The 22,238-nt window shown below is 51.6% G+C and overlaps 1 protein-coding gene across 2 annotated transcripts in view; it reads right to left on the bottom strand.

Moving 5' to 3' along the window:
• CLUH (CLUH binding protein of NUMT mRNA) overlaps positions 1–22,238 on the bottom strand; it is a 32,514-nt gene that overhangs the window by 9,502 nt on the left and 774 nt on the right. Inside the window, exons 1-15 of one of the 2 annotated variants that reach the window (XM_005525647.3) lie at positions 16,278–17,262; positions 11,806–12,002; positions 10,116–10,287; positions 9,811–9,954; positions 9,482–9,609; positions 8,694–8,848; positions 7,770–7,895; positions 6,773–6,920; positions 5,967–6,059; positions 5,028–5,722; positions 4,289–4,506; positions 3,610–3,714; positions 2,702–2,802; positions 1,190–1,342; positions 523–585 (exon numbers count right to left, since the gene is read on the bottom strand). In XM_005525647.3, the coding sequence (XP_005525704.3) occupies positions 523–585; positions 1,190–1,342; positions 2,702–2,802; positions 3,610–3,714; positions 4,289–4,506; positions 5,028–5,722; positions 5,967–6,059; positions 6,773–6,920; positions 7,770–7,895; positions 8,694–8,848; positions 9,482–9,609; positions 9,811–9,954; positions 10,116–10,287; positions 11,806–12,002; positions 16,278–17,151 (3,372 nt within the window). In that variant the 5' untranslated portion in view covers positions 17,152–17,262. Of the gene's footprint in view, positions 1–522; positions 586–1,189; positions 1,343–2,701; positions 2,803–3,609; positions 3,715–4,288; positions 4,507–5,027; positions 5,723–5,966; positions 6,060–6,772; positions 6,921–7,769; positions 7,896–8,693; positions 8,849–9,481; positions 9,610–9,810; positions 9,955–10,115; positions 10,288–11,805; positions 12,003–16,277; positions 17,263–22,238 lie in introns of those variants that run through there. The other variant, XM_014255017.2, reaches the window with a different exon arrangement.

Genomic DNA, 22,238 nt, shown 5'->3' with positions numbered 1-22,238 from the left:
GCCTATATGTATGTGTATATATATATATATATATATATGTATGTATATAATGTGTGGTTACATTTTGGGCTGCTACCTGGGAAAGAGAAAGCAAAGAAGACTTTGGCACTGGAACGAAGCCAGGTGTATTGCTAGGCTGTGTGTGAACAGCTACAAGGACATGTAGTGTTGAGCCAATTAAAAATGTTTCTTAGAAGGGAAAAACAACACTGTTTAAGAGGAAAAGGTATTACAAGGAAAACAAGCTGTGATTTCACTTTTAAAAGCCTCCAACATAATGAGTGAAGATCTGGGGAGGAAAAAGACGAATGATTGCTCTCCGAGAAAGCTTTCTTCAAGTGGGAACTTGTTTTGCATTACATACAGGCCTGTACCTATTTCAGTGCTAATGAGCTTGTAGTTCTCATTGCCACGCAACCCCCAGGAACTGCCTAATGAGAGGAGAACCCCAAACAGCTCTGTTTGCGGAAAGAAGTCATTAGGGAGGACACATGGAGCAAGAGGTCAGATTGCTGGTCATACCTGGAGGTATGTCTTGAAGATGTGTTTGGCTGATCGAGTGATCAATTCGCTGATTCCAATTTTCTGCCCAAAGGAATAAAGAACAGACTGAGTCCATTGGCAAGAAACATTGGGCTTTTGAAATGGTCTTTTAGCAAGATCTGCAGAAGATACACTATTCTCCCTGCAGCACAGAACTGCAAAAGCATTTGACAACCCTCCTGGAGCCAGTGAGGAGGCCCTGGCACCTCTGTGCCTGGTGCCCACAAGCCAGCACAACAGTATGGCTCAGCACAGCTGCAGCAGTGCTTCAGGGGCTGCCACAGCCCAGCCTCTGCCTGCTCCTGGGCAGCCACACTCACAACACTTCAGAATTTGATCCAAAGCCCAGATGTGTCTTAGAGGCTTGAAAAATGCATGGCTGAAAATCCAACTGTGTTACTCTATTACAGTTGGGAATCCCTGAAGCAATTCTCTACCCAAAAGATACTCGCAGTTCCTAACATTATGAAAGCCATTGAGGATTTGGGAGAAAAACTCCCCAGCTACCACTTAGCAGTCCTCCTCCCTCCCCCGCTATTTTTGAAGCTGTTTATTTTTAGACAGAACAACTGGCCAAGTGGGAATCTCCTCGGGACAAGCAATGCCAGAGTGATTTGAACTGTCTGATGTTAAGCCTGATGCTTACAAAGATGTGATCCAGCTGTGCACGGCCAGGGGTCTTGGTGATGAAGTTGATCACTTTGCCCAGGTAACGCATGTTGATGCCCCTCTGGTGCATGGCCTCAGCCAAGGTTGCTCCATCCATCGGGAGCACCGTGTGATCCAGGCAGTCCTTGACCTGCAGGGTATGTACAGACTTTGGTTACTGAGGACAAACATGAAGGAAAGAACTTCCACTTAAACACACCAGGAGGCAGGACAGGTGTTGCCCAATGCCACTGCAGATACCTCATTACCTGGGGCTGAGGGTCACCCTGGAAGCAGGCTCTGACCCCAAATAAGACTCTTTTGGTGGGTAACACAGGGACCACCATGGTAACAGGCGGGGGGGACACCTGCAGTAGCCAGCCCAGTCTGGGCCAGCTCCTTGCCCCTGGGGCCAGTTTCACTCTGTCTCAGCAGGGAAGGAGCAGCACTACACTCTCACAGGCAGAGGCAAAACAACTCCTGCTTCTGCAAGTAGCAGGCTGACCCTTCTTTAAGGGCCTCAGAGTCACTAACTAATTACCATTTCCAATTAAAAGAGATGTGCAGCTGTGCACACATAGCTGATAAGGACAAATGGCACTTGCATGTTAAGTTGTGTTGCAGTGCTGATAAACAGTTGTTTAATTCACGTCATGGAGTAACACCAGCTCCTCTCTGATATGCACAGGACTACCTGCTACAGCAGCTGGTCTACAACCTGCTCTCACGCAGGCCTGTGCAGTGTTTTGGGTCTATATAGGAGCATCAAGGACCTCGTAATCAACAATCACTGAGCACTTTTCTGACTCACTCAGCTCCTTTTTTGTTTAAAGACTGAATAGCTGGTTCTGAAGGCTGTGCTGACTATAGAATTAGTGTATTTAGAGTTCAGAAGCAACTTTCCAACAAGGAAAACCCTCTCCTACAAAAGATCCACAACTCTTGGAGTAGAGCTCATGAGTTCTCCCCTGCCAGTTCCAGTGCCTGCTCTGACAGCTGCATTAGCCATCAATTCAGCAAGTGTCCCAGGAAAGGAGAAACTGGGATTTCTTATCTGGCCAGGTGCATGGGTAACATCCAAAACGCTTAAGACTTAAGAGAAGGAGTTTTTAATGACTGCTATTAGTAAAAACAATTTCCCAGTTCACTTCAAATTATTAGTCACTGACTGAGTCACAGCCAGGGTCAGCTAAAACAATAAGCTGTGATGGATGCCCAGGGCTAGGGAGGATGGCTTATGTGGTCTCTATTGTCCCGAACTCTTCACAACAGCTTTAATTACCAGTGCCAAAAATTTTTTGTTGGATTGAGGTGATAAAGTTGTGCCATGATGCAAGATGGGAAATGGAAAACCCCTCATGCCCTGTATGCAATGCTCATGCTGTTCCCTGTGGTCCCCCACCAGTGCCAGAGCCTGCAGCTGCTCAGGTGAAGCTGGTGTCCCATAGGTCACTAGCTCAGAGCAGCCAAGCCCTGAGGGCAGCCTCACTGCTGGCTCTGGGTTTCTTACCAAGCCTGGGATCTGGCACGACAGCAGGAATGCAGCAGCATCCTTCAGCAGCTGCTTCTGGTCCTGTACCTCCTCTTTGCTTGACTCTGGGAAGCGAACACCTGGGAGAAGAAAAGAGAAAAAACATCAACCACAGCGACTCACAGAAGCAAGTTCCTTTACACAAAGTACATAGTAAGAGCAGGTGAAAAGTTAAGAGCAATTGTCTCCCTGGAATTAAAGATGCTTCAAAAACTTATCTCAAACTATACATGTTTCGATGGGAAGAGCATTGGCTGCTGTGTTCAGGCAGGGGCTGGGCTGTTCAAACTCAATGGTTTGGCCATTCCCCTGCAATGTGCCTGCCCCAGTATTCACTCCCAGAAACACTCTGGGAGCTTCTTCTCAATTTCCCAATAAAAAATATTGCTCCAAGTAATGGAAATTCATGTGTGATGCCTGTGCCTGATGCATGTATGTGAAAGGGCACTGTGACTGCTAGCTGAAATGTTACTAAAACAAACCTAGCCCTTTACTGAGGTGCCAACATCAGTCATTCAACTACAAGTGTTATTTTTTGTGTAAACTACTACATGAGGATCAAATTTGATTTTTTTTCCTCCCTCTGCTTCTTTTCACATGGTCTCACAGCTGGGATACTTGGAGAATCCCAGGAGGATTCTTGGCAGCAGCCCACAGCCGTCCCGCGAGTGCGCGGTGGGAGCCGCTCCCCGCCTGCACTTGGTGGCTCCAGTGTGTGGAATGCATTGCTGCTTCCTCTCTTCTGCACTCTGCTTCACAGAGAGCCCTGCAGCATGCCCAGCCAAACAAAAGCCAGCAAGAACCCTTGGCTAGAGAAAGATTTTGTCTGCAGCTGCCTGGACACAGCCACCCTCTGAAGGGCTGGTCCCAGCTCTGGGTACACGTACCTGGTGAGAAAATATCTGGGTTAAACCGAATATCAAATGATGTGTCACTAATGGAGCCTACAGCCTTGCAAGCATTCCGAATCACTTCTCTGCTTTTGGGATCCACTGGAGCAGGAAGAAAAACAGAATACAAATGAGTGTGGAGTTCAGGAAATGACACACCTAGCTATTAAATTAAGTTTTGTTACTAAAAACAGCAATGATGGCACATTCTGAAGAAATCCATTATAAAAACAAACAATTGTAAAGGAGAATGGCTGCACAGTCTGAATAAGAGCACATAAGATGACCCAAAATCCCCACAGACGTCCTCACCTCCAAGCACAGGCACTCAGAAATCCAAGCCTGGGGTTCCCCAAGGTGCCTGTGCACTGCTGGCCTCCTGCCTGGCCCCAGAACTCCCCTGTACTCCACAGGCCAGCCAGGCTAGGCTCTTGCTCCTAGGGAAGAGCTGAGGGGCTGGTGACCTTGCTGGGTTCAGACACCTCACTCACCCTGTCCTGGAGGCGAGTCATTCATCAGGGTGTGAGCAGCTCTAACCAAGAGGCCAGCACTGACAGGCAGCCAGTACTTGTCCTGTTTAACCACCATCAATCACCCCCACCACCCCCAGCCTGGAGCTGATCCAGCAGTGACAGCCCACCAGGCCTGCGTGGAGCTGGTGCCGAGGATGAAATACCTGTTCCATCGTCAGATGCGATGGTCTCGGCGAGCTCCTTCACCTGATCAAGCCCAGTCACGCTATTGTCTATTTTGCCGTCCTCTGACTCAGGCCGCTCGCTGTCTGCAGCACCGTTCTCTGCAGAGGCACCGTTCTCCAGCGCAACTGAGCTCTCCTGCTTGTTGGCTTTCTGCTGCATCAGCTGCAGTGCAGCCAGCTTCATGAATAAGAGATACCTGCAGCAAAGGGAAAGGAGAATTCAGCACAGCAAAATCCCAGAGCACCACATGTTTGGAATGTGTCCCGCTCCCTGTGCTCTCCTGCCTTGCCAGCACCAGGTGACCCAAACGTCCCACCACAAGCACACAGGATTTTTTCCAGCACCTAGAAACAGAAGTAATATTCAGGACATTGGGAAAGCCTTAGTAAGAAGAATAAATCCTTCCCATTCCCTAGTGTCATGGGGAAAGGATACCTGCAAGGGAGAAAGAACTTCTAAATGTTTGTACAGGAATCAACAGTAACAGATCTGGAGACTAAAACACAAACCATCTCTTTCCCTGGCTCCCTGTCCAAATCCCTACTATTCTCACCTCTTGTTAATTAAGTTCCTATAACTGCATTTACACAGCCAAGCAATGGCACAATTAGCTGCTCACTTCTGGGAGCTCTGCTAGGATGTTCCCAGGAGAGTGCAGCAAGGTCCTGACTTGAACCATGACCAGTTGCAGTGGAGGAAGCAGGGAGCTCTGCTCACCTGTGTTCTACAAAGGCATCAACAAGTTCTTGCCGCAGGCAGCAAAGCTTGTGTCTGTGCTGCTTGGGGAACCCCATTTTCTTACATTCCTCTGGCATTTCCTCCCCTTCAACAGGCAGGAAGTTTAGATCTGGAGGGAAAGTGCGTAGCAGGTCCAGGATGTAGTGACGCCCATCATTGCCAATAATGCCTTTGCACTCCACTGAGGAGCACAGCTCCACCTCCTCATTCTTGTCATTGAGAACTTTGTGCTTCTGGATCTTCAGTGGCCTGCTTGTCTTCTCCAGCAGCTCCAGGTACTTGGGGTGCGACACAACTGTCTTGCCAAAGTCTATTGACCCATAGATGACACTCTGTTCCTGCTCCCGCTCCAAGATGCCAGGAATAATAGACTGAGCTGTCACTCTGTAACCTCTGTAATCCACCACGACAGTTCCCAGTGTGTACAGCCCTTCCACATCCACAGCATTGTAGGTCCGCACACCATTGAGATCACTGGTAGGAGCTACATAAGCAGCAACGTCTCCACCGAAGTCCTTGTAGTGGTCACGGACGTCAAAGCCCAGGCTGAAGAAAATGTTGTTCCAGATGAACATCTGCATCTTGGTCTCCTCGCTGGGGTTGATGGCCATGACATTGCCATCGATGACAGCCATAGCACCTCGTGTTGCTGCTGCAGTGAAGTCACTGTGAACCTGGAGAGAAAGCGGGGTCAGGATGGGCCCCCACGCTCCCAGCACCCCACCTCCCAGCTCTCAAAGCTCCCTGCAAATTGTTCCTTTGCTCCTTTCCTCCCAACAGCCTTCCAGCAGGCAGGCAGGTCTGCTGGCTTTTACTGCTGTGAGCCTGGCTAGTGGCTTCCATACAAGCCCCAGGAGCCAGAAGACAGGCAGCAGAGGACAGGCTGTGTGAGGAGCTGCCTGCATATCCCAAAGTTACCTTGAAAATGGCTCGTTCTCTCAGCAGCCTCTCAGGCAGGTTCTTGCGTGGCAGCTCTCGTGTAGTCTGCAGCTCCTCATTCCAGTCTCTGGTCTGAAAGAGGGAGGGAAAGCCTCGTGGGATGCAATGCATTGTGTGGGAAGGGGTTGGCAAGGCAGCATTCCCGCTTCACAAGGTGTTTTGGGAGAGAAGGGAGAGGAAGGGGTAAGAATTCAGGCTGCTGTGGAGCTTGGAAGAAGTGACTTCACAGCAGGAACAAACACACCTCGAGAGTGGACTTTATTCAACAGCAGTTTGGGACAGATCTTGCATCAGCCCAGCCAGTGCAGGGCAGTGTTACTGAAGGGGCAGCATGGTGCAGGTGTCATTAGTCAGTGCTGTGGTCACACTGCAGGCACATGCTGCCCATGGCCGGCCATTGCTGCCCTGCACCACTTTGTGCTAGAAAGCTGCAGCTGAAGCATTTGGAGCAGTCTGCTCAGAGACACAAGAGCCATTCCAGGCCTGACTGGCATGAGGGAGTGGTCTGCCTCCTGTGCAGTGGCACTCTTCAGAGAAGGGACATGGAATTTAGAAACATCCGAGCAGAAGCTGCTCCTGTCAGTTGCTTCTGTGCTCATGGAGCTGCAGCATGAGCAGCACAGCCCCTGTAGTCAAGGGCCCTGTGAAGAACAAGGACTCCTGCAAGCTTTCTCTCGATTACCAAAACCCTCCCACAAAGGGTTACTTTTTGGTAGTTAACTTATTCTCAGCATAGCTGGCAGCAAAACTCTTGCCAGTGTCATCAGGCAAAGCAAGACTAGTACCTGTCCAGGTATGTGCTCCTCATAGCCCAGTCTAGAAGTATAGGCGTCCTCTGCCCGGACACAGTCCATGGCGTGCTCTGCTTGTGGAGCTGTCCAGCTGTACACTTGGAAAGGAGTGGCTATCCTCTCAAAGGGGTGTCTCTGAACCCTAGTTTGGGAGAAACAGCAATAAAAGGAAGAATCCTTTCTATTCCAAGAGAATTTTGGAACCAAGCTTTCACACTGGTCCTTACAGGCCAAGATGTAACAGCAGCCCACAGTGCAAACCCAGGTACTGCTGAAGGTCTCTTGTGTAATCTGTCTGCTCTGCGCAGGGGCTGAGGCTCATCTGTAGCTACTTCTGGCCCAAGCAATACAGTACAGTAATTTTTAAATGGCCAGATAGTCACAGTGGTGGCTGGAGGCCACTGCTAATTTCAGCCCTTGTCTAGTGTCACTTTCATCTCCTTAATGAAGCAGGAGCAGAGCTCCCAAAAGCCACACAATGTGCCTGTCAATCCACACCCTGCTGAGCCTGGGCAGTTCATTAAGTGACTCTGAAGAATGACAGGCTTTTGCACAGGACCCACGGTCCTGGAGCAGAACAAATGGTCCCTGCAGCAAGGATGGGAGAATCAAACAATGCCTTGTTGTTATGTTATTATTATAGGAGCTAGAGAAAATTATAGAATATTAACATGCACAGACATGTTTAAAATAACCAACCTCTCTCCACCATAAGCCTACACAAAGCCCTCTTGTGTTACTCTCACTGATATTTATGCTTCAGTCTCTTTTGTGGATCAGGGAAATCCTCAGGGTGCTGCCCTGTTGTTCAATCAGGTGCTCTGTGGCCCTTGCAGCTTCCACTCACTGGTGTCCCAACCACCCACCACTACATAAGCTCAGAGAGCCAGGCACTGCAATCCCTACTGCATCTAGCTCCCCAGAACCAGCTGAGCCTCCCCACCTTCATACTGGACTTCTCAAAGAACTAGAGAGGAAGAAGCACTGCTACCGTTTCTTCTGAAGAGCAGAGAAGTTTTTTTTGAAGGTAGGGCTGATCTGGTTAAGTAGTTCCACCAAGGAATGACTGAGAAAACTGGGGTTTGCAGGTTTGGGATTGAAGTTGTATGCAGTAGACCTGCAAAAGAAAAAAAAAGAAACAGTCACAAGCCATTGTCGTACCTGTGACTTTCCACACCCGAGGAACATGACTGAGAGCTCTTCACACATGCACAGTACAAAGGCTGCACCAGTGCTCTTGCCTGCAAAATGGGAGACCATGGGGCAAAAAGGCAAAGGGACAGCAAGGACCTTACCCAGTCTCCCCACATGAAACAGCCAGTAACCCTGTACCTGGCCCTGATGGTGTTTTAATTTAGACCTTCTTCAGCCATCTCCAGAATCGGGAGAGGCTTCTGTTTTTATAGCTGGGAAGGACTGATTTCACAGAACTTCCCAAACACACCAAAAGTGCCTTAACAGAGAACCCCCTCAGCACAGCTGCTCCAACAGGCACAGCCACAACAGCCTCTCACAGCTATCATTAAAAAAACAAAAAATTATTTGTAGCCAAATCTGTACCCAGCTCAGGGAGTTCTGACAGGCTGTGCTTTCGCTTTAGGGCAAAATGAGATAGTTGCAATAGTCAGGAAGGAATTTCCTCCCAGCTCAAAATGCTCTAAATAGCTGATGACATTATGGGATGTTTAAACTTTCTCTAAAGCACCAGGCATTTAGCCACTGTGGAGAAGTGGTACCAGGCATAACTAAACAGCCCAATCCAGTATAGCAACTCCCACAAACCCACGTGAGGAGCAAATTAAAATAGGCTGTTTCTGCCAAAGAAAAAAAAAATAAAGAGCTGCAACTGTTTGTTTGTGAGTTGTTTTCCAGTTGGCTGCTGCAGGGCAGGACAGGAAGCACCTCAGTTACTCACTGATTCAAGTAAAATCCCCGGGTGGAGGCAGTGATACTGACGTGCCGATCCTCCACCGTGATGACGTACAAATACATGAGGTCCCCGTGCATCTTCCGGTTACCGGGTGGGGGGTTCCAGCCACTCATCGTCAATACCTTTAGGCACTGCAAAGGCTACAGGAGAACACAACAGAAGCAACTCCTGTCAGCAGGAATTAATGTGTTTGAGTTAGAGTAATTTGATGTATATGCCAGATCCCTTTTACCTGCTGCCCTTGCTTGATTCCAGACACAGAGCTTACAAACACACCTGGTCTCCAGAGCAGCTTCCTGAGCCCTCTGCAGTCCACTAGTTTGCCTTTCACAACCGTGAGACACGGGTGAAAACAGATACCCTGGGACTTTGGGCTGCACAGGGTATGGATTTCTTGCTGTACTTGTTTCCAAATGGCAGCTTCTAAACCAGAATCTGAATGGGAGGGCACAGGAAGGCTAAGAGCAATCTGTAGTGACCTGCAGATCCTGTCTCCAGGACTTTGCAGAGGAATGCTGCTTTCCCTTCTCTGCCACCCATCCCAGCAAGCCTGGCCCTTCCACACTCTGCACATGTCCAGACTCCATATCCAGTGTTTTGCACACCAGTTCCTGGACTTTACTCTTTAGGCTAAGCAATGCTATCCCAGCACTCATTAAGCACCAAGCAGAGCAAATCCCAAAGTCTACTTCAGCTCAGCTTTCAATCCCTGACCACCAGTTTGCTGTGAGGAATGTGCCAACAGCTGTTTCAATGACACAGGAGAACTCTACCTTCCAGTCTCTGTTCTGGGGCTGAAGGGCACACAGGGGCCTCTCTTTGCTACCTGGCAGGATATGTTCAGGAGGGGTGCAGTCAATTTGTTCCATTTCGGTACCTTTCTTCTTCCGTTTTCCACTGTCTAGAACAGACGGAGACAAAGTCAGTTCTGGAAAGTGCAGCACTCCCTCCTCCAGTCATTCAAGGAGGGATGTAGAAGTGCTGCAAATACTCCCTGCACTCCTAAATGACACAGGACATCTGATTGTTATTGTGTTTAACTAAGCAAGGAGTCAGAGAATGAAACCACTGACTACACCAGAGAAGTCTTTTTGACCCGTACCTCCCAGGTCTCCTTCAGTGAAGACACTCAGGAAGGACAATGAGTTACAGTCCACACCATTGAAAGCATCTGATGGGTCAAGACTCTTCAGAAGATCCCGAATGTGGCGCACGTGTATCCTGGCTTCTCGCACTGTGTATGGCTCTGATGGGCAAAAAGTGCGGAAACAAACTGGAATTAGACAGTTGCTTACTCCTTTAGCACACAGGCCTCAAAATGGAACCACAGGAGAGAGATGACAGGTGGGCAAAACCACGCCCTAAGAAAACCCCCACTCATTCCCTCCCAAGTCTCAAGGAACTTGCCTTCCACCACTTTCAGCAGTGAGCCCTCCTGCAGTCCTTCAATTGTCTTCAGCTCAGCGAAGTTATCCAGGACGTTGCCATCCAGCTGCAAGGAGAAGCAGGTCCGATGGCAGGTATCCTCCCGGTCCATCAAAACTTGATGGATTTCTTGTACCATCTCTTGAGGAGAAACCTTAAGAAGGTAAGAACCCAGACAATTATTGTTTACCCTCCCACTTGCTCTTGCCAAACTCTGCCCCTCAGCTGCAGTATCAAAAACCTCTCAGACCTCTCTCTTCAGGCGTGGAAAGGCAGACTCTACCTCCCTTCCCAGGAAGATCACTTCTGCTCCTGCTTGGAGGACACTGTCACCTCTGGCAGGGTCAGTGACCTGAGTTCCACCCCACGGGCTTGGCACCCAGAGATGTAACAGCCAGGCACTGCACCAAGCACTTAGCATGAGACAGAGGTGACAGAGGGCAGTGAAGGGATAGAAAGCGGTGGGGAAAACAGGGGGTTCTTCCCTTATCCATTCACACATTAGTGGTGAGAACGTGAATGCTGGACATGGAAAACAGCCCAGTTCCTCCTCCCGATGTCTGTGCCAGTGCCACACCTCAACAGGGCTCAGGGGAGGCCAGACCCACCTTGAGCACCAGGGCTGCTCCCCTGCCTCCTGCTCTGCTCCAGCACCACTGACACTGCTGGGAAACCCAGAGGACTTGGGGTAGTTTACATAAGCTGCTGTAAACAACACAGCCTGCTATTATTAGCCTAAAATAGATTAAAACTAACAGCCAGGGGGATTTAGAGGCGACAAAAAGCCAGTCTGAGATGCAGCTATTTCCACAGGGGATGGGATTTTGCTGCACTCTCTGCCAGTCTTTAGGAGGTAAGAACTTTCCATTGCATTTAGATTCCAGATGCCTCTCCCCAGAATTAGAGATACTTCAAATAGTATTTGGTGAAGTATCAAGCTAAATGGGACTATGAACCAGGCCTGTCAGAGCCCATCCTGACCAGGCAGCACATCACTGTCCACCTGACATCAGGCAGAGCTCTCCATGCAGAGGGAAGTGGAGACAGAATCATTCCCTTCTGTCTTCAGGCCAGTGCTTGAGCTCCCTGAGCTGTTAGCATCTGTCACTGTATACCAAACCCAGGCTGGCCTGAAGCAGCATCATGTCATAACTGCTGAGCAAGCAAGGGATGTTTCCTTGCTCATTCAGGCCCAGAAATCATGTTTTCACAACACTTCTTTAAAGAACAGCCCAGAAGTGGGAAGGCCATTTTCCCTGTGCTCAGCTCCATACCCAAGCCCCTCTGTGACGGACAGAGCTACACCTCAGTGAGTTCTCCTTCCCCTTGTTCCACACCTGGCATCCAGAATGAAACACCCTCCCTGTCCCTGCAATGCCCAGGTGAGACTGGGCTAGGAAGCCTCTTGCCCATGTCTCTTTTTCCTTCGTTTCTCTCAAGGCACCAGCCAGATGTCCTCCTGCACCCTCCATCCTTTGCTGCCTCCTTCCCCACTTAGTCCTGGTCAGAAGACAGGTCAGGGAGCTGTGGGCAGCCTGAAGGTACTGTGCAGACTGTGGGGGCTAGCAGGGACCTTCCCCTGCCTCCTTCCCTGCCTGCCTGGCTGAAAGGATCTGGTTCAAATACTCCCCCAGCACCTATGTTCCCTTCCCCAGCTGGTGAGGGCAGGTACCTGCAGGGAAAAGGGCTCTATCCCTGGTGCACAGATCTTGACAGTAAATCCCGTATCCTGTATGACGATGACCTCCTGGTCGTTCCCATCTTCTCCTGGGTCAGCCTCCTCATGGCCATTCTGCTTGGCATCCTTCTCACCCTTGAGGCTGTCATGTGGGCCGCTGCCATTCATCAGTGCCATGCCAGATGGGTGCTCTGGGCAGGAAGACAGGGTTGAGACAAGGTCCTTGTCAGGCTGCAGAGACTGGCTTGGACACTGGAAAGCCTGAGCCAATCAAAGGCTAAAAGGAAGAGTTTTATTCTGCACTTGCTCTTTACTAGACAGAGGTGTGCCAGGCCCTTCCCTCCCTTTCCTCATAGCATAATTAAGGTGCTGTCGCTCACCTGCAGTGTTTGCATCTTCCACAAACCATGTGCAGAGAGGGGAGGGAAGGAGAGCAGGAAGAATGGGTCAGTCTACACCACACTGAGCTGTCTTAAGAAGCCTCTTAATTAAAAAAAAAAGGGTGTGTGGTGCTTTGTGGCCTGGAGGCAGCTGTAACCTCTGCACCAACATGTTAAAGAGCAGAGAGGCAGGCGAGCGGGCCACGGCACTGCTGAGTGTCACATGGGCGCCCGGTTCCTCCACAGCACAAACAGCTCTCACGGCCCTGCCTGCATTTGGCCACCCTCCGCATTTCCAAAATACCTCACAGAGATCCCATGGTGCCAGGGCGTGGCTTTGCCTATGCAATTTTATTCAAGAAAATGGTGACGACATTTTAAGTGCTTGTTTGGACAGATGTGTCCCAGGGCCGGGGAGCTCTGTGCACCCAGGTCACCGCTCCAGCGGTTTGTTTTCCTTTCCAATGAGGTGGACAGTGTCAGAGCTGATAAGATCTAGGAAGCTGCCAGTCTCCTAGAGGAGCCTACATCCTCTGAATGAGGCTGGGAATCACACTAAAGAGGAGCAAGGGTCTGCCAGGAGAAGTTGGAAGAGTGGGAAGAGCTGCTGATAGCAACTCTGGGAGATGACAGAGTACCCCTTGCCCCCAGCCTATCAGGCTGGTGCCCCAAGGACACCACACCACCCCACACACCCAGGGCAGTGCATGCTGGAGAACAATAGGGCTGGGGCACACTCAGCTGGACACCCCAAGGTCACACCCAGCACTTCCAGCTTGGTGCTCTCAGGCATCCACTTGCAGGCAGCACAGATGGAGATGGGGTGCTTTCCCAGACAGCAGAAACAGCCTTTCTGAAAGGCTGCACAGGGTCAGCACAGCTCCAAGCCAGGCTAATGCCTCGAGGTTGCAGCCCTGCAGCCAGCTCCATCTGGCAGGTGTCTCCTCATCCTCACCTCCCAGCAAGGCATCTGTCCCCACACCAGGGGAAACAGCAGCTCAGCCTCCCTCACCTCACAGACCGGCGCTGTGGCTTGAGGACCTACAGCTGTCACAGCCAGTTCTTCCCCATCAGCCCCAACTGCTTCTGCAGCCCAGAGAAGTCGTCCAGCCTTCACCATAACCCAGGAAATGGATATCCCCCTGCACACCTCTGAAGCACAACATAAGACTGCAGCAACAAGCCCTGCAAATGCATCCCTGGAGGGTCTTGTCCCCGCCCCAGACGATGACTGCCAACAGCAAACCCTCAGATTACTCTCAGGGCTGACTTAGGACATGGTGAAAGGGCTAAAAATGCAATGAGAGCACACCCATTCCAAAAGGCAGCAGGTAGCAGAGCTACCTCAAGCAGCCTCGGCTGCCTTTAGCAGCTCAGCAGCTGCTGCTCATGGTCCCTGTCACTGTGCATATGTCCCCAGCACTCGCTGCTCATTTTTTTGACAGATGAAGCCATGGGCAAGTCAGGCCTGGCTCTGGCTGTAGCAAGCTGCTGTCATGCTAGAAAGGAGGAAGAAAAGCTCCATGCAAGAGTGCCTCAAGAGATGCGGCTTCAGAAAAACCACACCATGCCCAAAGGGCTGGGGAGAGCCCCATGTCACACCCTACAGCCAGCACAGCCATACTTCTGGGCTCCCTGAACATGTGGGGATCTGGACAGAGTGCAGACAAGCCACCACAGAAATGCTACACCTGGGGCTACCGGTACTGCAGACAGGATGACCTGCCAGGCACCCGAGCCAGGCTTGGCCCAGCCCCTGCCCACCCAAGCAGGGCAGGATCACTGAACTTCTGTTCCTGCTGTGGCAGCCAGAAAGGAGGCAGAATTTGGCTGAAAGGAAGGCTGGCACTGCAACCCATGCACACGCCAGTCTGGAGCACAGCAAACACCTTCAGCAGCAAAGCAAGATAGGAAAATCTGAAAGCAAGGGAAAGTCACCAGCCAGGACCACACTTCTGCTGTTCACTGCTCACTGGTGTAAGATCCCCAAACTACCTAGTGTTTCAGAAATCAGAATACTGTTCCTAGTCTGCAGAAACACAACATGTTCACACCTTCCATCCCTCTTTTCCTCATTTGAGTGAAGGCAGGGCCGGCACAGCTCTGCACTTCGCAACAAGAGACATGTAGTGGCAACGCCTTTGTGTCTCCTTATGTTGGAGGATCCAGCTCCAGCCAGCATAGTCTTAAATTTAGAAATTAAAATTAAGTCTGGACTGAGAAAGATCTGCTATGCAGGAAGCTAACCCTCAGATGTGAGCTAGGCAAGGCTTTTCAGAGGGGTTCTGTACAGAATGCGTATGTTTCAAGGAAGCATGAGCTGGCCTAGAGGCCGTGCTGCTTGATGGGTGCTGACTCACCTCATATGCTCCCCGAGGGAATCAGAGTTGCACCCACCTGCCTTAAAGTGGGTCACTGGTTCTTCCCACCCGCTGCAGCCTGACTGTGTGGCGGCCTCAGCAGTGCTGGTGCAGAGGGAGGCACATCATGGGGCACTCATGGACTTCACAGGATTTCAGCCTACTAGAGACAGTAGGAGGAGGCACAGGACACCTTAAAGACACCTGCAGAGAGCTCTCTTCCACTCCTTGCTCTCACTTCAAGCCCCAAACAGGCCGGCAGCTGTGTCTGGCTGCCGGCTCTCACTGCCCTGCGCTGCACCCCGGATGGCTCATGGAAGGTGTCTGAGTCACAGGGAAGCAGTTCCACCCGCTCCGGGGGCAAACCCGGCCGCTCCTCCTGCAGACAGAGATCCCTGCCGGGTCACGTCAGCCTCGAGATGCAGGCTTGCGGTCTCGACCGAAGGCTGTGACCTCTGGTCTCCCCTGTCATTCCAAGGGATGTGTCTGTGTCCCAGCAAGGACCCTCCTCCTGCACTCCACCTGCAGCTCGTCCCCTCAGCTGTGGCAGAGGCTGCTGGGCTCCGGCCCGTGCCAGCTGGCAGCCGAGTTGTAACACAACATTCTCATCGCTGCCCTGAGCGCAGCCCAGCAATCCCTGTGCACACACACAGCACAGCACAGCGGAGCGCGGCCGGGCACCGGGACAGTGACCCGCACTTGCCTGTCTGTGCTCACACCTGGCACAAAGGATCAGACAGAGGATTAGTTTTCATCTCTGCACCTGGACAAGGAGTTCACACGCCAAGGTGACAGGGCCTGCTTTAATCATGCTTCCTATTTACAGCCAGGCACCTGGTGAACTCCGGTACTCGGGACAGCACACACCCAAACCAAAAACCTGCTGGCTGCACACAGCAATAGACAGCACAGATCCTGGGAAGAGTAGTTAATAACTGATTCATGTTCAAACAAATCTTCTAAACCAAAGTCAGACACAAATCCTTTTCGAAGATTATCGGATCCAAAAGTCAGTGACATTACTGTTGCTGGGAGTTAGCCTGGTCTGCACGGACTGCTCTGTCAGTGAGGAGCTTCCTTCCCTACGTTTAGTAACTGGAGAAATTGTTAGAGGACAAAATTAAAAATTAAATCCCTACCTTTTCCAGCACCACCTTTTGGAATGCATTTCCCATTATCAGCTCAAGTGCCATTTTGAGGGGCCAACTGTCCCCACTGCACTGCAATAACGCACTGGGTGAAGGAAGAGAAGGAACATCCCATCCTCAGCACAGTTGATGGAGCAGCTCCCATGCAGCTCAGGCCTGTCCTTGACCTGCATGCAGCTGAAGGAAGCCAAAGGCTCCCTGTACTGGTCCCTCACAGCTGCACACTCCCAACCCAAGCTGCTGCAGGCTGGGTTCTGCTCCGTTCCTTTACAAGGACCATGTTTTCAGTCACAAACAAAAGCGGGATTTGCCGTATGAATTGAGAAAAAGACAAGCAAAATGCCCTTAAGTTTGCTTTGCTGATGCGACAAGGCACAGACAGGTCCCTCTATGGTACACACCCAGGTGGGATACCTCACCACCTTCCTCCTTCACCTGTGAAATTAAAACATCACCTCTGCTCCCCTCCTGTCTCCTCTGTGCTGCCCCATCCCACAGGCACACACAGACACCCACGCCCTGAGGTGCATACAGTGTGGTGGCTCCATGCAGCAGGACAGAGCCCTGGGACTGAGCACCTGGGAGAGGGAGCTTCTTCTTCTTCCTCTTCTTCTTCTGCTGCTGCTGCTGCTTTGAGGGCAGAATCCGTGCCTGGGAATCAGGATCGCAGCTTGACCTCATGCTGGGGCAGGCAGTAGGCTCTGTCACAAAACCAGCACTTGTGTCCTGAGCCTTAGGTGACACCTCACCAGAGGAAACAGGCAGCACAACTGCACTTTGAGCTGGCTGGGCTTTCCCCACACTTGATGGCAGAGCAGAGGATGGTGTTGCAGGGCAGGGAGCAGGACCTCTGTGCTTCAGCACACTGTCTGGAGCCACTGAGGCTGTGTGCAGGCGCACGGCCGCTCGCCCCTCGCCCTGGCCGGCAGAATGTGCTCCAGGGCCCGCACCAACGCCAGCTGCTGCCACGTGCTCCTCCAGGCGGCAGGATCTGTGGGCTAAGCCGCTGTCCTCAAGTTTCACACAGCTCTGGCAGGCCTCAAGTGACTGAGCATGATCAACCAGCCCTGCCGGCCTGTCCCCAAGGTCGGCTGGAAGGACAGTCCCTGCATGGGATGCCTCTGTCTGCCGGAGCAGGCCAACCGTGCCAACGCCAGGTCTCAATCCGCTCTTATCACAAACTGTCACCGTTCCTTCTTTGTCCTTGGTCTCAGATAGGTCTTGGATGTATTCAGTGCCCTTCTGCAGGCTTCTCGTCACCGCCTCACTGGGGATGATGTCTGGATACAGCCCAGCACACTGGGCAGCTTCTGGCATCTCCGGGAAGACAGTGCAGCTTGTGGGAGGCTTTGGCAAGAGGGGTGACCTCTCATCGGGTGAGCCGGAGCTGCGTGGCTGGAAGAGGAGGTCTGTGACTTGCCTGCAGCAGTTTGCAAAAAGGCTGTTTCCCATGCCTGGCTCATGCAGCACCAGAGCAGAACAGTCAGCTGTGTTTCACACATACACTTAAGTCCCACAAGGCTCACTCCCACACGCAGCCCGTGCCCTCTGCTGCCTTCTCGCAATCAGATGCCTTCTCCGAAGAGAATACCTACTGGGCCCCAGCGTGGCAGGAGGACCAGCAGCTGACTCCGCGCAGGATCCCAGGTCCCGTGTGCTCACCAGAATTGGATGCTGGGCTTGCAGCAGCTTCCCCAAAGTGCTGCCCGGAGCCCTTCATCCACCGCACGCCTTGGCCCCGTCCCCAGCTGCCACGGGGCCCGCAGCAGCAGCTCCGCTCTGCTGCCCGGCCGTGCCGCACGGAGCCGGACTCACACGGGTCCCAGAGCTCAGGGGATGCTGGCCGGGGCCGGGGCGGTTAAAAATAGCCCGATCTCGAGTGCCACACCAGTGCAGCCTGGGACGAGTGCTATGCCAAACCTGAGCAAGTGAGATGCATTGAATTACAAGGCGAAGGCAGTTACTATGGCACGCCTGGGCCCAGCACAGCCATCCATACTAAGCAGGCGAGCACAAAGCTTTCAGGCAGTGAACCAGTAAGCAGTTTCTAGATGAATTTTCTCTCCTCTCACACTGCTCTGCCATATAAAACACAAACAAACCACAAAACCACACACACAATCCCCTAACACCTCTCCTCTCTCCATGCTACTTAAAGAAAATCATGACAAGTGAAGCAGGGATTATGGAGCTGGAGCATTCTCCAAGCCCCAGGTGGCCGGGGGAGGCTGTGGCCAGGCAGGCCACTGCTCGCCTCCAGCGTGGCCGTGCCACAGCCGCGGCACCATCCAGGCATTGCTCCTTCGGCACAGGACAGGCTGTGGAGCTCTGCAGCCTCACAACTGGGTACCCTTCAGTCCCAGGAGCCAGCATCAACTTTCAGATCACATAAACATCGTGCTTTCCTTGTGATCTTTAATTTTTGAAGGACTTCAGATGTACTGATGTACTGATAGCTTCAATTCTTCCTCCTTACCAAGAGACCTCTGGGAAGAGGAGGAATCTCCTCGAAGTACTTGGTCAGGTCTCATGCAGCTGAGCTGCATTTCTTCTACTCCAGCCAAAGCAAGCTCACAGCAGCATGTATGTTTTAGCTCTAACCTGTGAGGGCTGGTGTCAGTACAGCAAATGCAAATTAAATTTTAGCTGAATAATAAATGAAACTAAATAAACAGTTTAATGAATCCAAATAAATGGACTAAATGAATAGGCATTAGCTCTAGAGATGGCCCTAATGAAAACATTTCTGCAGGACATCCTGTCAGGGGAGGTGGGAGACATGAGAAGGTGCCTCCCTGTGGAAACAACAGCTTCCAAGGCACTTCCCACTTTAGGTACAATAAGCACTTCTTCCAATAAGAGCCCAGAGTGAAACATTAGAGCTGCTATCATTAAACTCAAATTGGTTCTAAGACATCTGCGGGCAGAGGTACAAGCTCTGTGTTCATTTTTCAGCAGTTTCACACCACTGGCACTGGCTCAGAGAGAGAGCAGAGCACGGTGAGGCTGCAGCCTGCAGGGCTCTCAGCAGAGCCAAGCCCCTGGACATCCACAGGGTCCCACAGCTGCTGGCTCAGGCACTTACAGGTATTGAAATGCCTGGTACATTGTGTCTGGCACCCTGAGCTACCCACCCTGCACTCACCACATCTGGGAACTACATTTAAACCCATTTGTTAATTTTCTATCTGGCTAAAACTCTTCAGGAACATATTCTTGAAACTGGCAGTCTGGATGACCCTGCTACAATAACATGCAATTCAAATGCCACAGAAATCAGGCACAAAGAGCAGGACTAATGCAAAGTGCAAAGATCACCACCAACAAAAACATTAATGGTGTCAGGAAGAGCACGTTTCTCAAATTTCAAGAAAGCCGAAGGAAGGAATTGTATTTCAGACAGAAAACAAGAACCAGCTGATAATTCTCCAAGTCCCTGTGCCTTACTCTTGCACATACCTCAGTTTCAGAAAGCTACTGGGACAGCAAGAGCAGGGAACTAACCTGTTGTTCTATGGGTAGGGTTTGCAGGGGGATCTGACAGCTGTGATGTCCTCAGCAGCTCGGGCTGCCTTCCCATGCCCTGTGTGCAGCTGTGCCCACTGCAGCCTCCATCCGGCCCCACTCGGGCCACACGCGGCTCTGGGGACAGGATAGGTGGCTGCTCCCCGCAGCTCTGCAAGAGTGTGCTCCCAACAGCAGCCCAGGAAAGCTGGAGGAACCTAGAGGAACCCCTCTGCCGGGGGGACATGGAGTGGTCCCACCCTACTCTGCACAGTGCCCTGGCCCGAGCTGGCAGCACAGCCCACCCCAGCCCCAGCCCAACCTGCAGCTGAGCCTCCAGGTTGCGGAGACTCTGCAGGCTCCAGGGACACCAACAGCAGAGACAGAGCACCCAAGGCACAGTGCAGCTTGCTAACAGTCAGGATTCACGGTACCATTCCCAGTCCCATCCAGCCCCAAGGGCAGGAGGCTGGCTAGTGGGGAGCCTAGGAAGCAGGGCTGGTCTCAGGCCAATCTGACCCACTGGAGCCCTGGGCAAGATTCATGATCCTGCAGTTTTATGTAATTGGACATAACCACATACAACTTCTCTGAGCCTGCAGCCTCTTCAACAGCTTGTAGTGGAGACTTTCTCTTTTCACCAAGTGAAAGCCAAACTAAGGAAATGCTTTTTTAGAAAAACATGCCAACCAAAAGCTAATCCCAAAACAGCCTTGATACTATGGCAAAAACCTGATCTACTGCCAGAAGTGACAGCCACTGCCACCACAGGAGGAACCACGCACTGGTTTTCATCTTTGGCAAGCTGTCCAAGCACTGCCCCAAGGACTAGCATTGCTTCTCAAATGCAACTAAAAAATGCATGAACTTCAGACCTGTAAAGCTTCTAGAAATAACAACTTTCCAGCACAGCCAATGGAGCACAATGCAGGAGAGTAAAACAAGTGCTGGGAAGCTGCACCAGGAGAGGGGTGTGCTGCCAAGTTTAGTCATGTACAGACAATGAAGGTAAACACAAGACTCTGCAACACGGTGCTGGTTTTACTGTGCATGAGACAGTTCTGAGTCTGCAGGTGGATTTATCTCAGTCCGTGTTCCTGACCTACTTACTTCCACTTTTCAGCTGGGAAACCCAGGAGCAAGGCTGCTCAGGCAGAGCAGAGAGCTTCCAGTGGGAGCTCAGCAATTATCCCACTGACAGAACCGCCATGAACATGATCCCCTCGGGTTCCCATCCCTCATCCTGCCATACAGATGCTGTGTTATCACACTCCTTTCCTCTTAACCTTGTAGCAGTGATCAGATTTCTCTTGCACAACTTTCCTCCGACTGTCCCCACAAGCCTGTCAGAGCTTCATATTAAAAACCCCAACTGCCAGCAATTCAGTCCTTTCCAAAACACCAGTGAACCTCCAAGGTTGGGCAACAGACAGCGATAGCAGATCCCCAGATTAAGAATCAGCCTCCTGACCTTGTTGCTAATGTGCAGCTACGCTTGCCTCCACAGCAGTTTTCCATTAACACCTGCATTCTCTGCTGCTCTAATGGAATATGTGTCTGAAAGCAGGGGTGGCTGGGATGCTCAGGGATGGAGGGACTGAGCTAGGAGAAAACAGATTTGGGCAAGGCAATGTTGAAAGGCATTTTATGGTACCTAGAAGCACTGCTAAACTTGTATGTGAGAAACTTGTTCGAAGGCAGTGAAGACTTGTAGGAATAAAAATAATCCAAGAAACACTGCACACAATGGCTGTCTCTGATCTCACACCAACTGATAGGAAAGGTAACAACCCAAAACTGCCCCCACCAGAAATCATTACAGGAACCCCAACTGCGCATGCTTTTGTGTTTCTGCACTCAGGACAGAGTAATCTCAACAGTTTCTAGGCTGGGGGAAGACAGCAGCAGCCACCAGCCCTCTCATCTGGCACACAGCCCAGCACCTGAGCCTGGGTGCCTGGCACAGCTCGGGGTGGGTTTCTGCAGCAAGGAGCCCACTGGCAGCCTGCCCACAGCTCCAGGTACTGAGAGATGCCCTCAGACACAGCCAGTGCCTGCCCACACAGGTGCTCTGCAAGCCACACACAGCAGTGGGAACACCAGAGCCCAGGAACCAGGGCTCATGAGGCTGATGCCAAGGTGGCCACGCTGACCCTGCTCCCCGACGAGACCTTCCTCTGCTCCTCCCCAGGTCCCACAAGAGCAACGCTGCAGTGCCGAAACACACAAAGGATTTTTCCACCTTCCGAGTTCCCTCAGCAATCAATTGTGGCTGGAGAGGCAGGGATTACACTGTGTAACTCTTTAACCCAGTTGCTGGCAGTGCAGGCGGGATGCTTGCTTCAAAACCCAGCACATGAGTGAGAGGGGAGGCTACCAGCACTGAGCTTCCCACTTTTGAACTGCATCCAGTCTGCTCCACTACTATGTGCCAGTGAACTTTGCTTTAGGTGACAAACTTCAGAAATGTAGCTCGATACCATAAAATCAGTGGGGAATGGAAGCAATGTGTGGGTCAGTCAGGGATTCACGTGCCTCAGGTCAAAGGCCAGCCACAAGCCATGCCGCTTCTACACCTTTTGCTTATACTTTACAGATCAAAGAAAAGAGCTGAGGCTGAGATGGATGCACAGGCTTCTAAGTTCTTGAAGATACAAACACCAAACAGAGCAAACCCAGAGCAGGTGGAAGCATCCCAGGGTCGGTGCCAGCCTAAGAGCTCGCACTGAGAACAGCGAGGGCACAGAGCACACTGCCCCTGGCCTGAGCCACTCAGTCTCCAACACACAGCAACAGCCAGCACATAACTAGTTAAACCTGCAATTTCCAGCTGAGACGTCGAACAAGGCTCTGCCCTTTCCAGGAAAGCTTTTGCTTCTGAGTATTTCTATCACGTCAGTGGCGCCCGCAGCCCCAACTTCCAGAAGGACCCAGCCCTCTGCTGCCCACCACGCCCGGGACATGCCCACATGTCCGCCCGTGGGCACCACGCGGTGCCGGGAACCAACTCCGCTCCCGCAGCCCGCGCCGGGAGC

The sequence above is a fragment of the Pseudopodoces humilis genome, chromosome 23 (genome assembly GCF_049639895.1).
Source record: "Pseudopodoces humilis isolate 2021_Gansu_Grassland_sample_001 chromosome 23, ASM4963989v1, whole genome shotgun sequence".
Taxonomy (NCBI): Eukaryota; Metazoa; Chordata; class Aves; order Passeriformes; family Paridae; genus Pseudopodoces; species Pseudopodoces humilis.
Note: the sequence above shows the minus strand (reverse complement) of the source record. Positions and strands in the feature narration are given on the sequence as shown.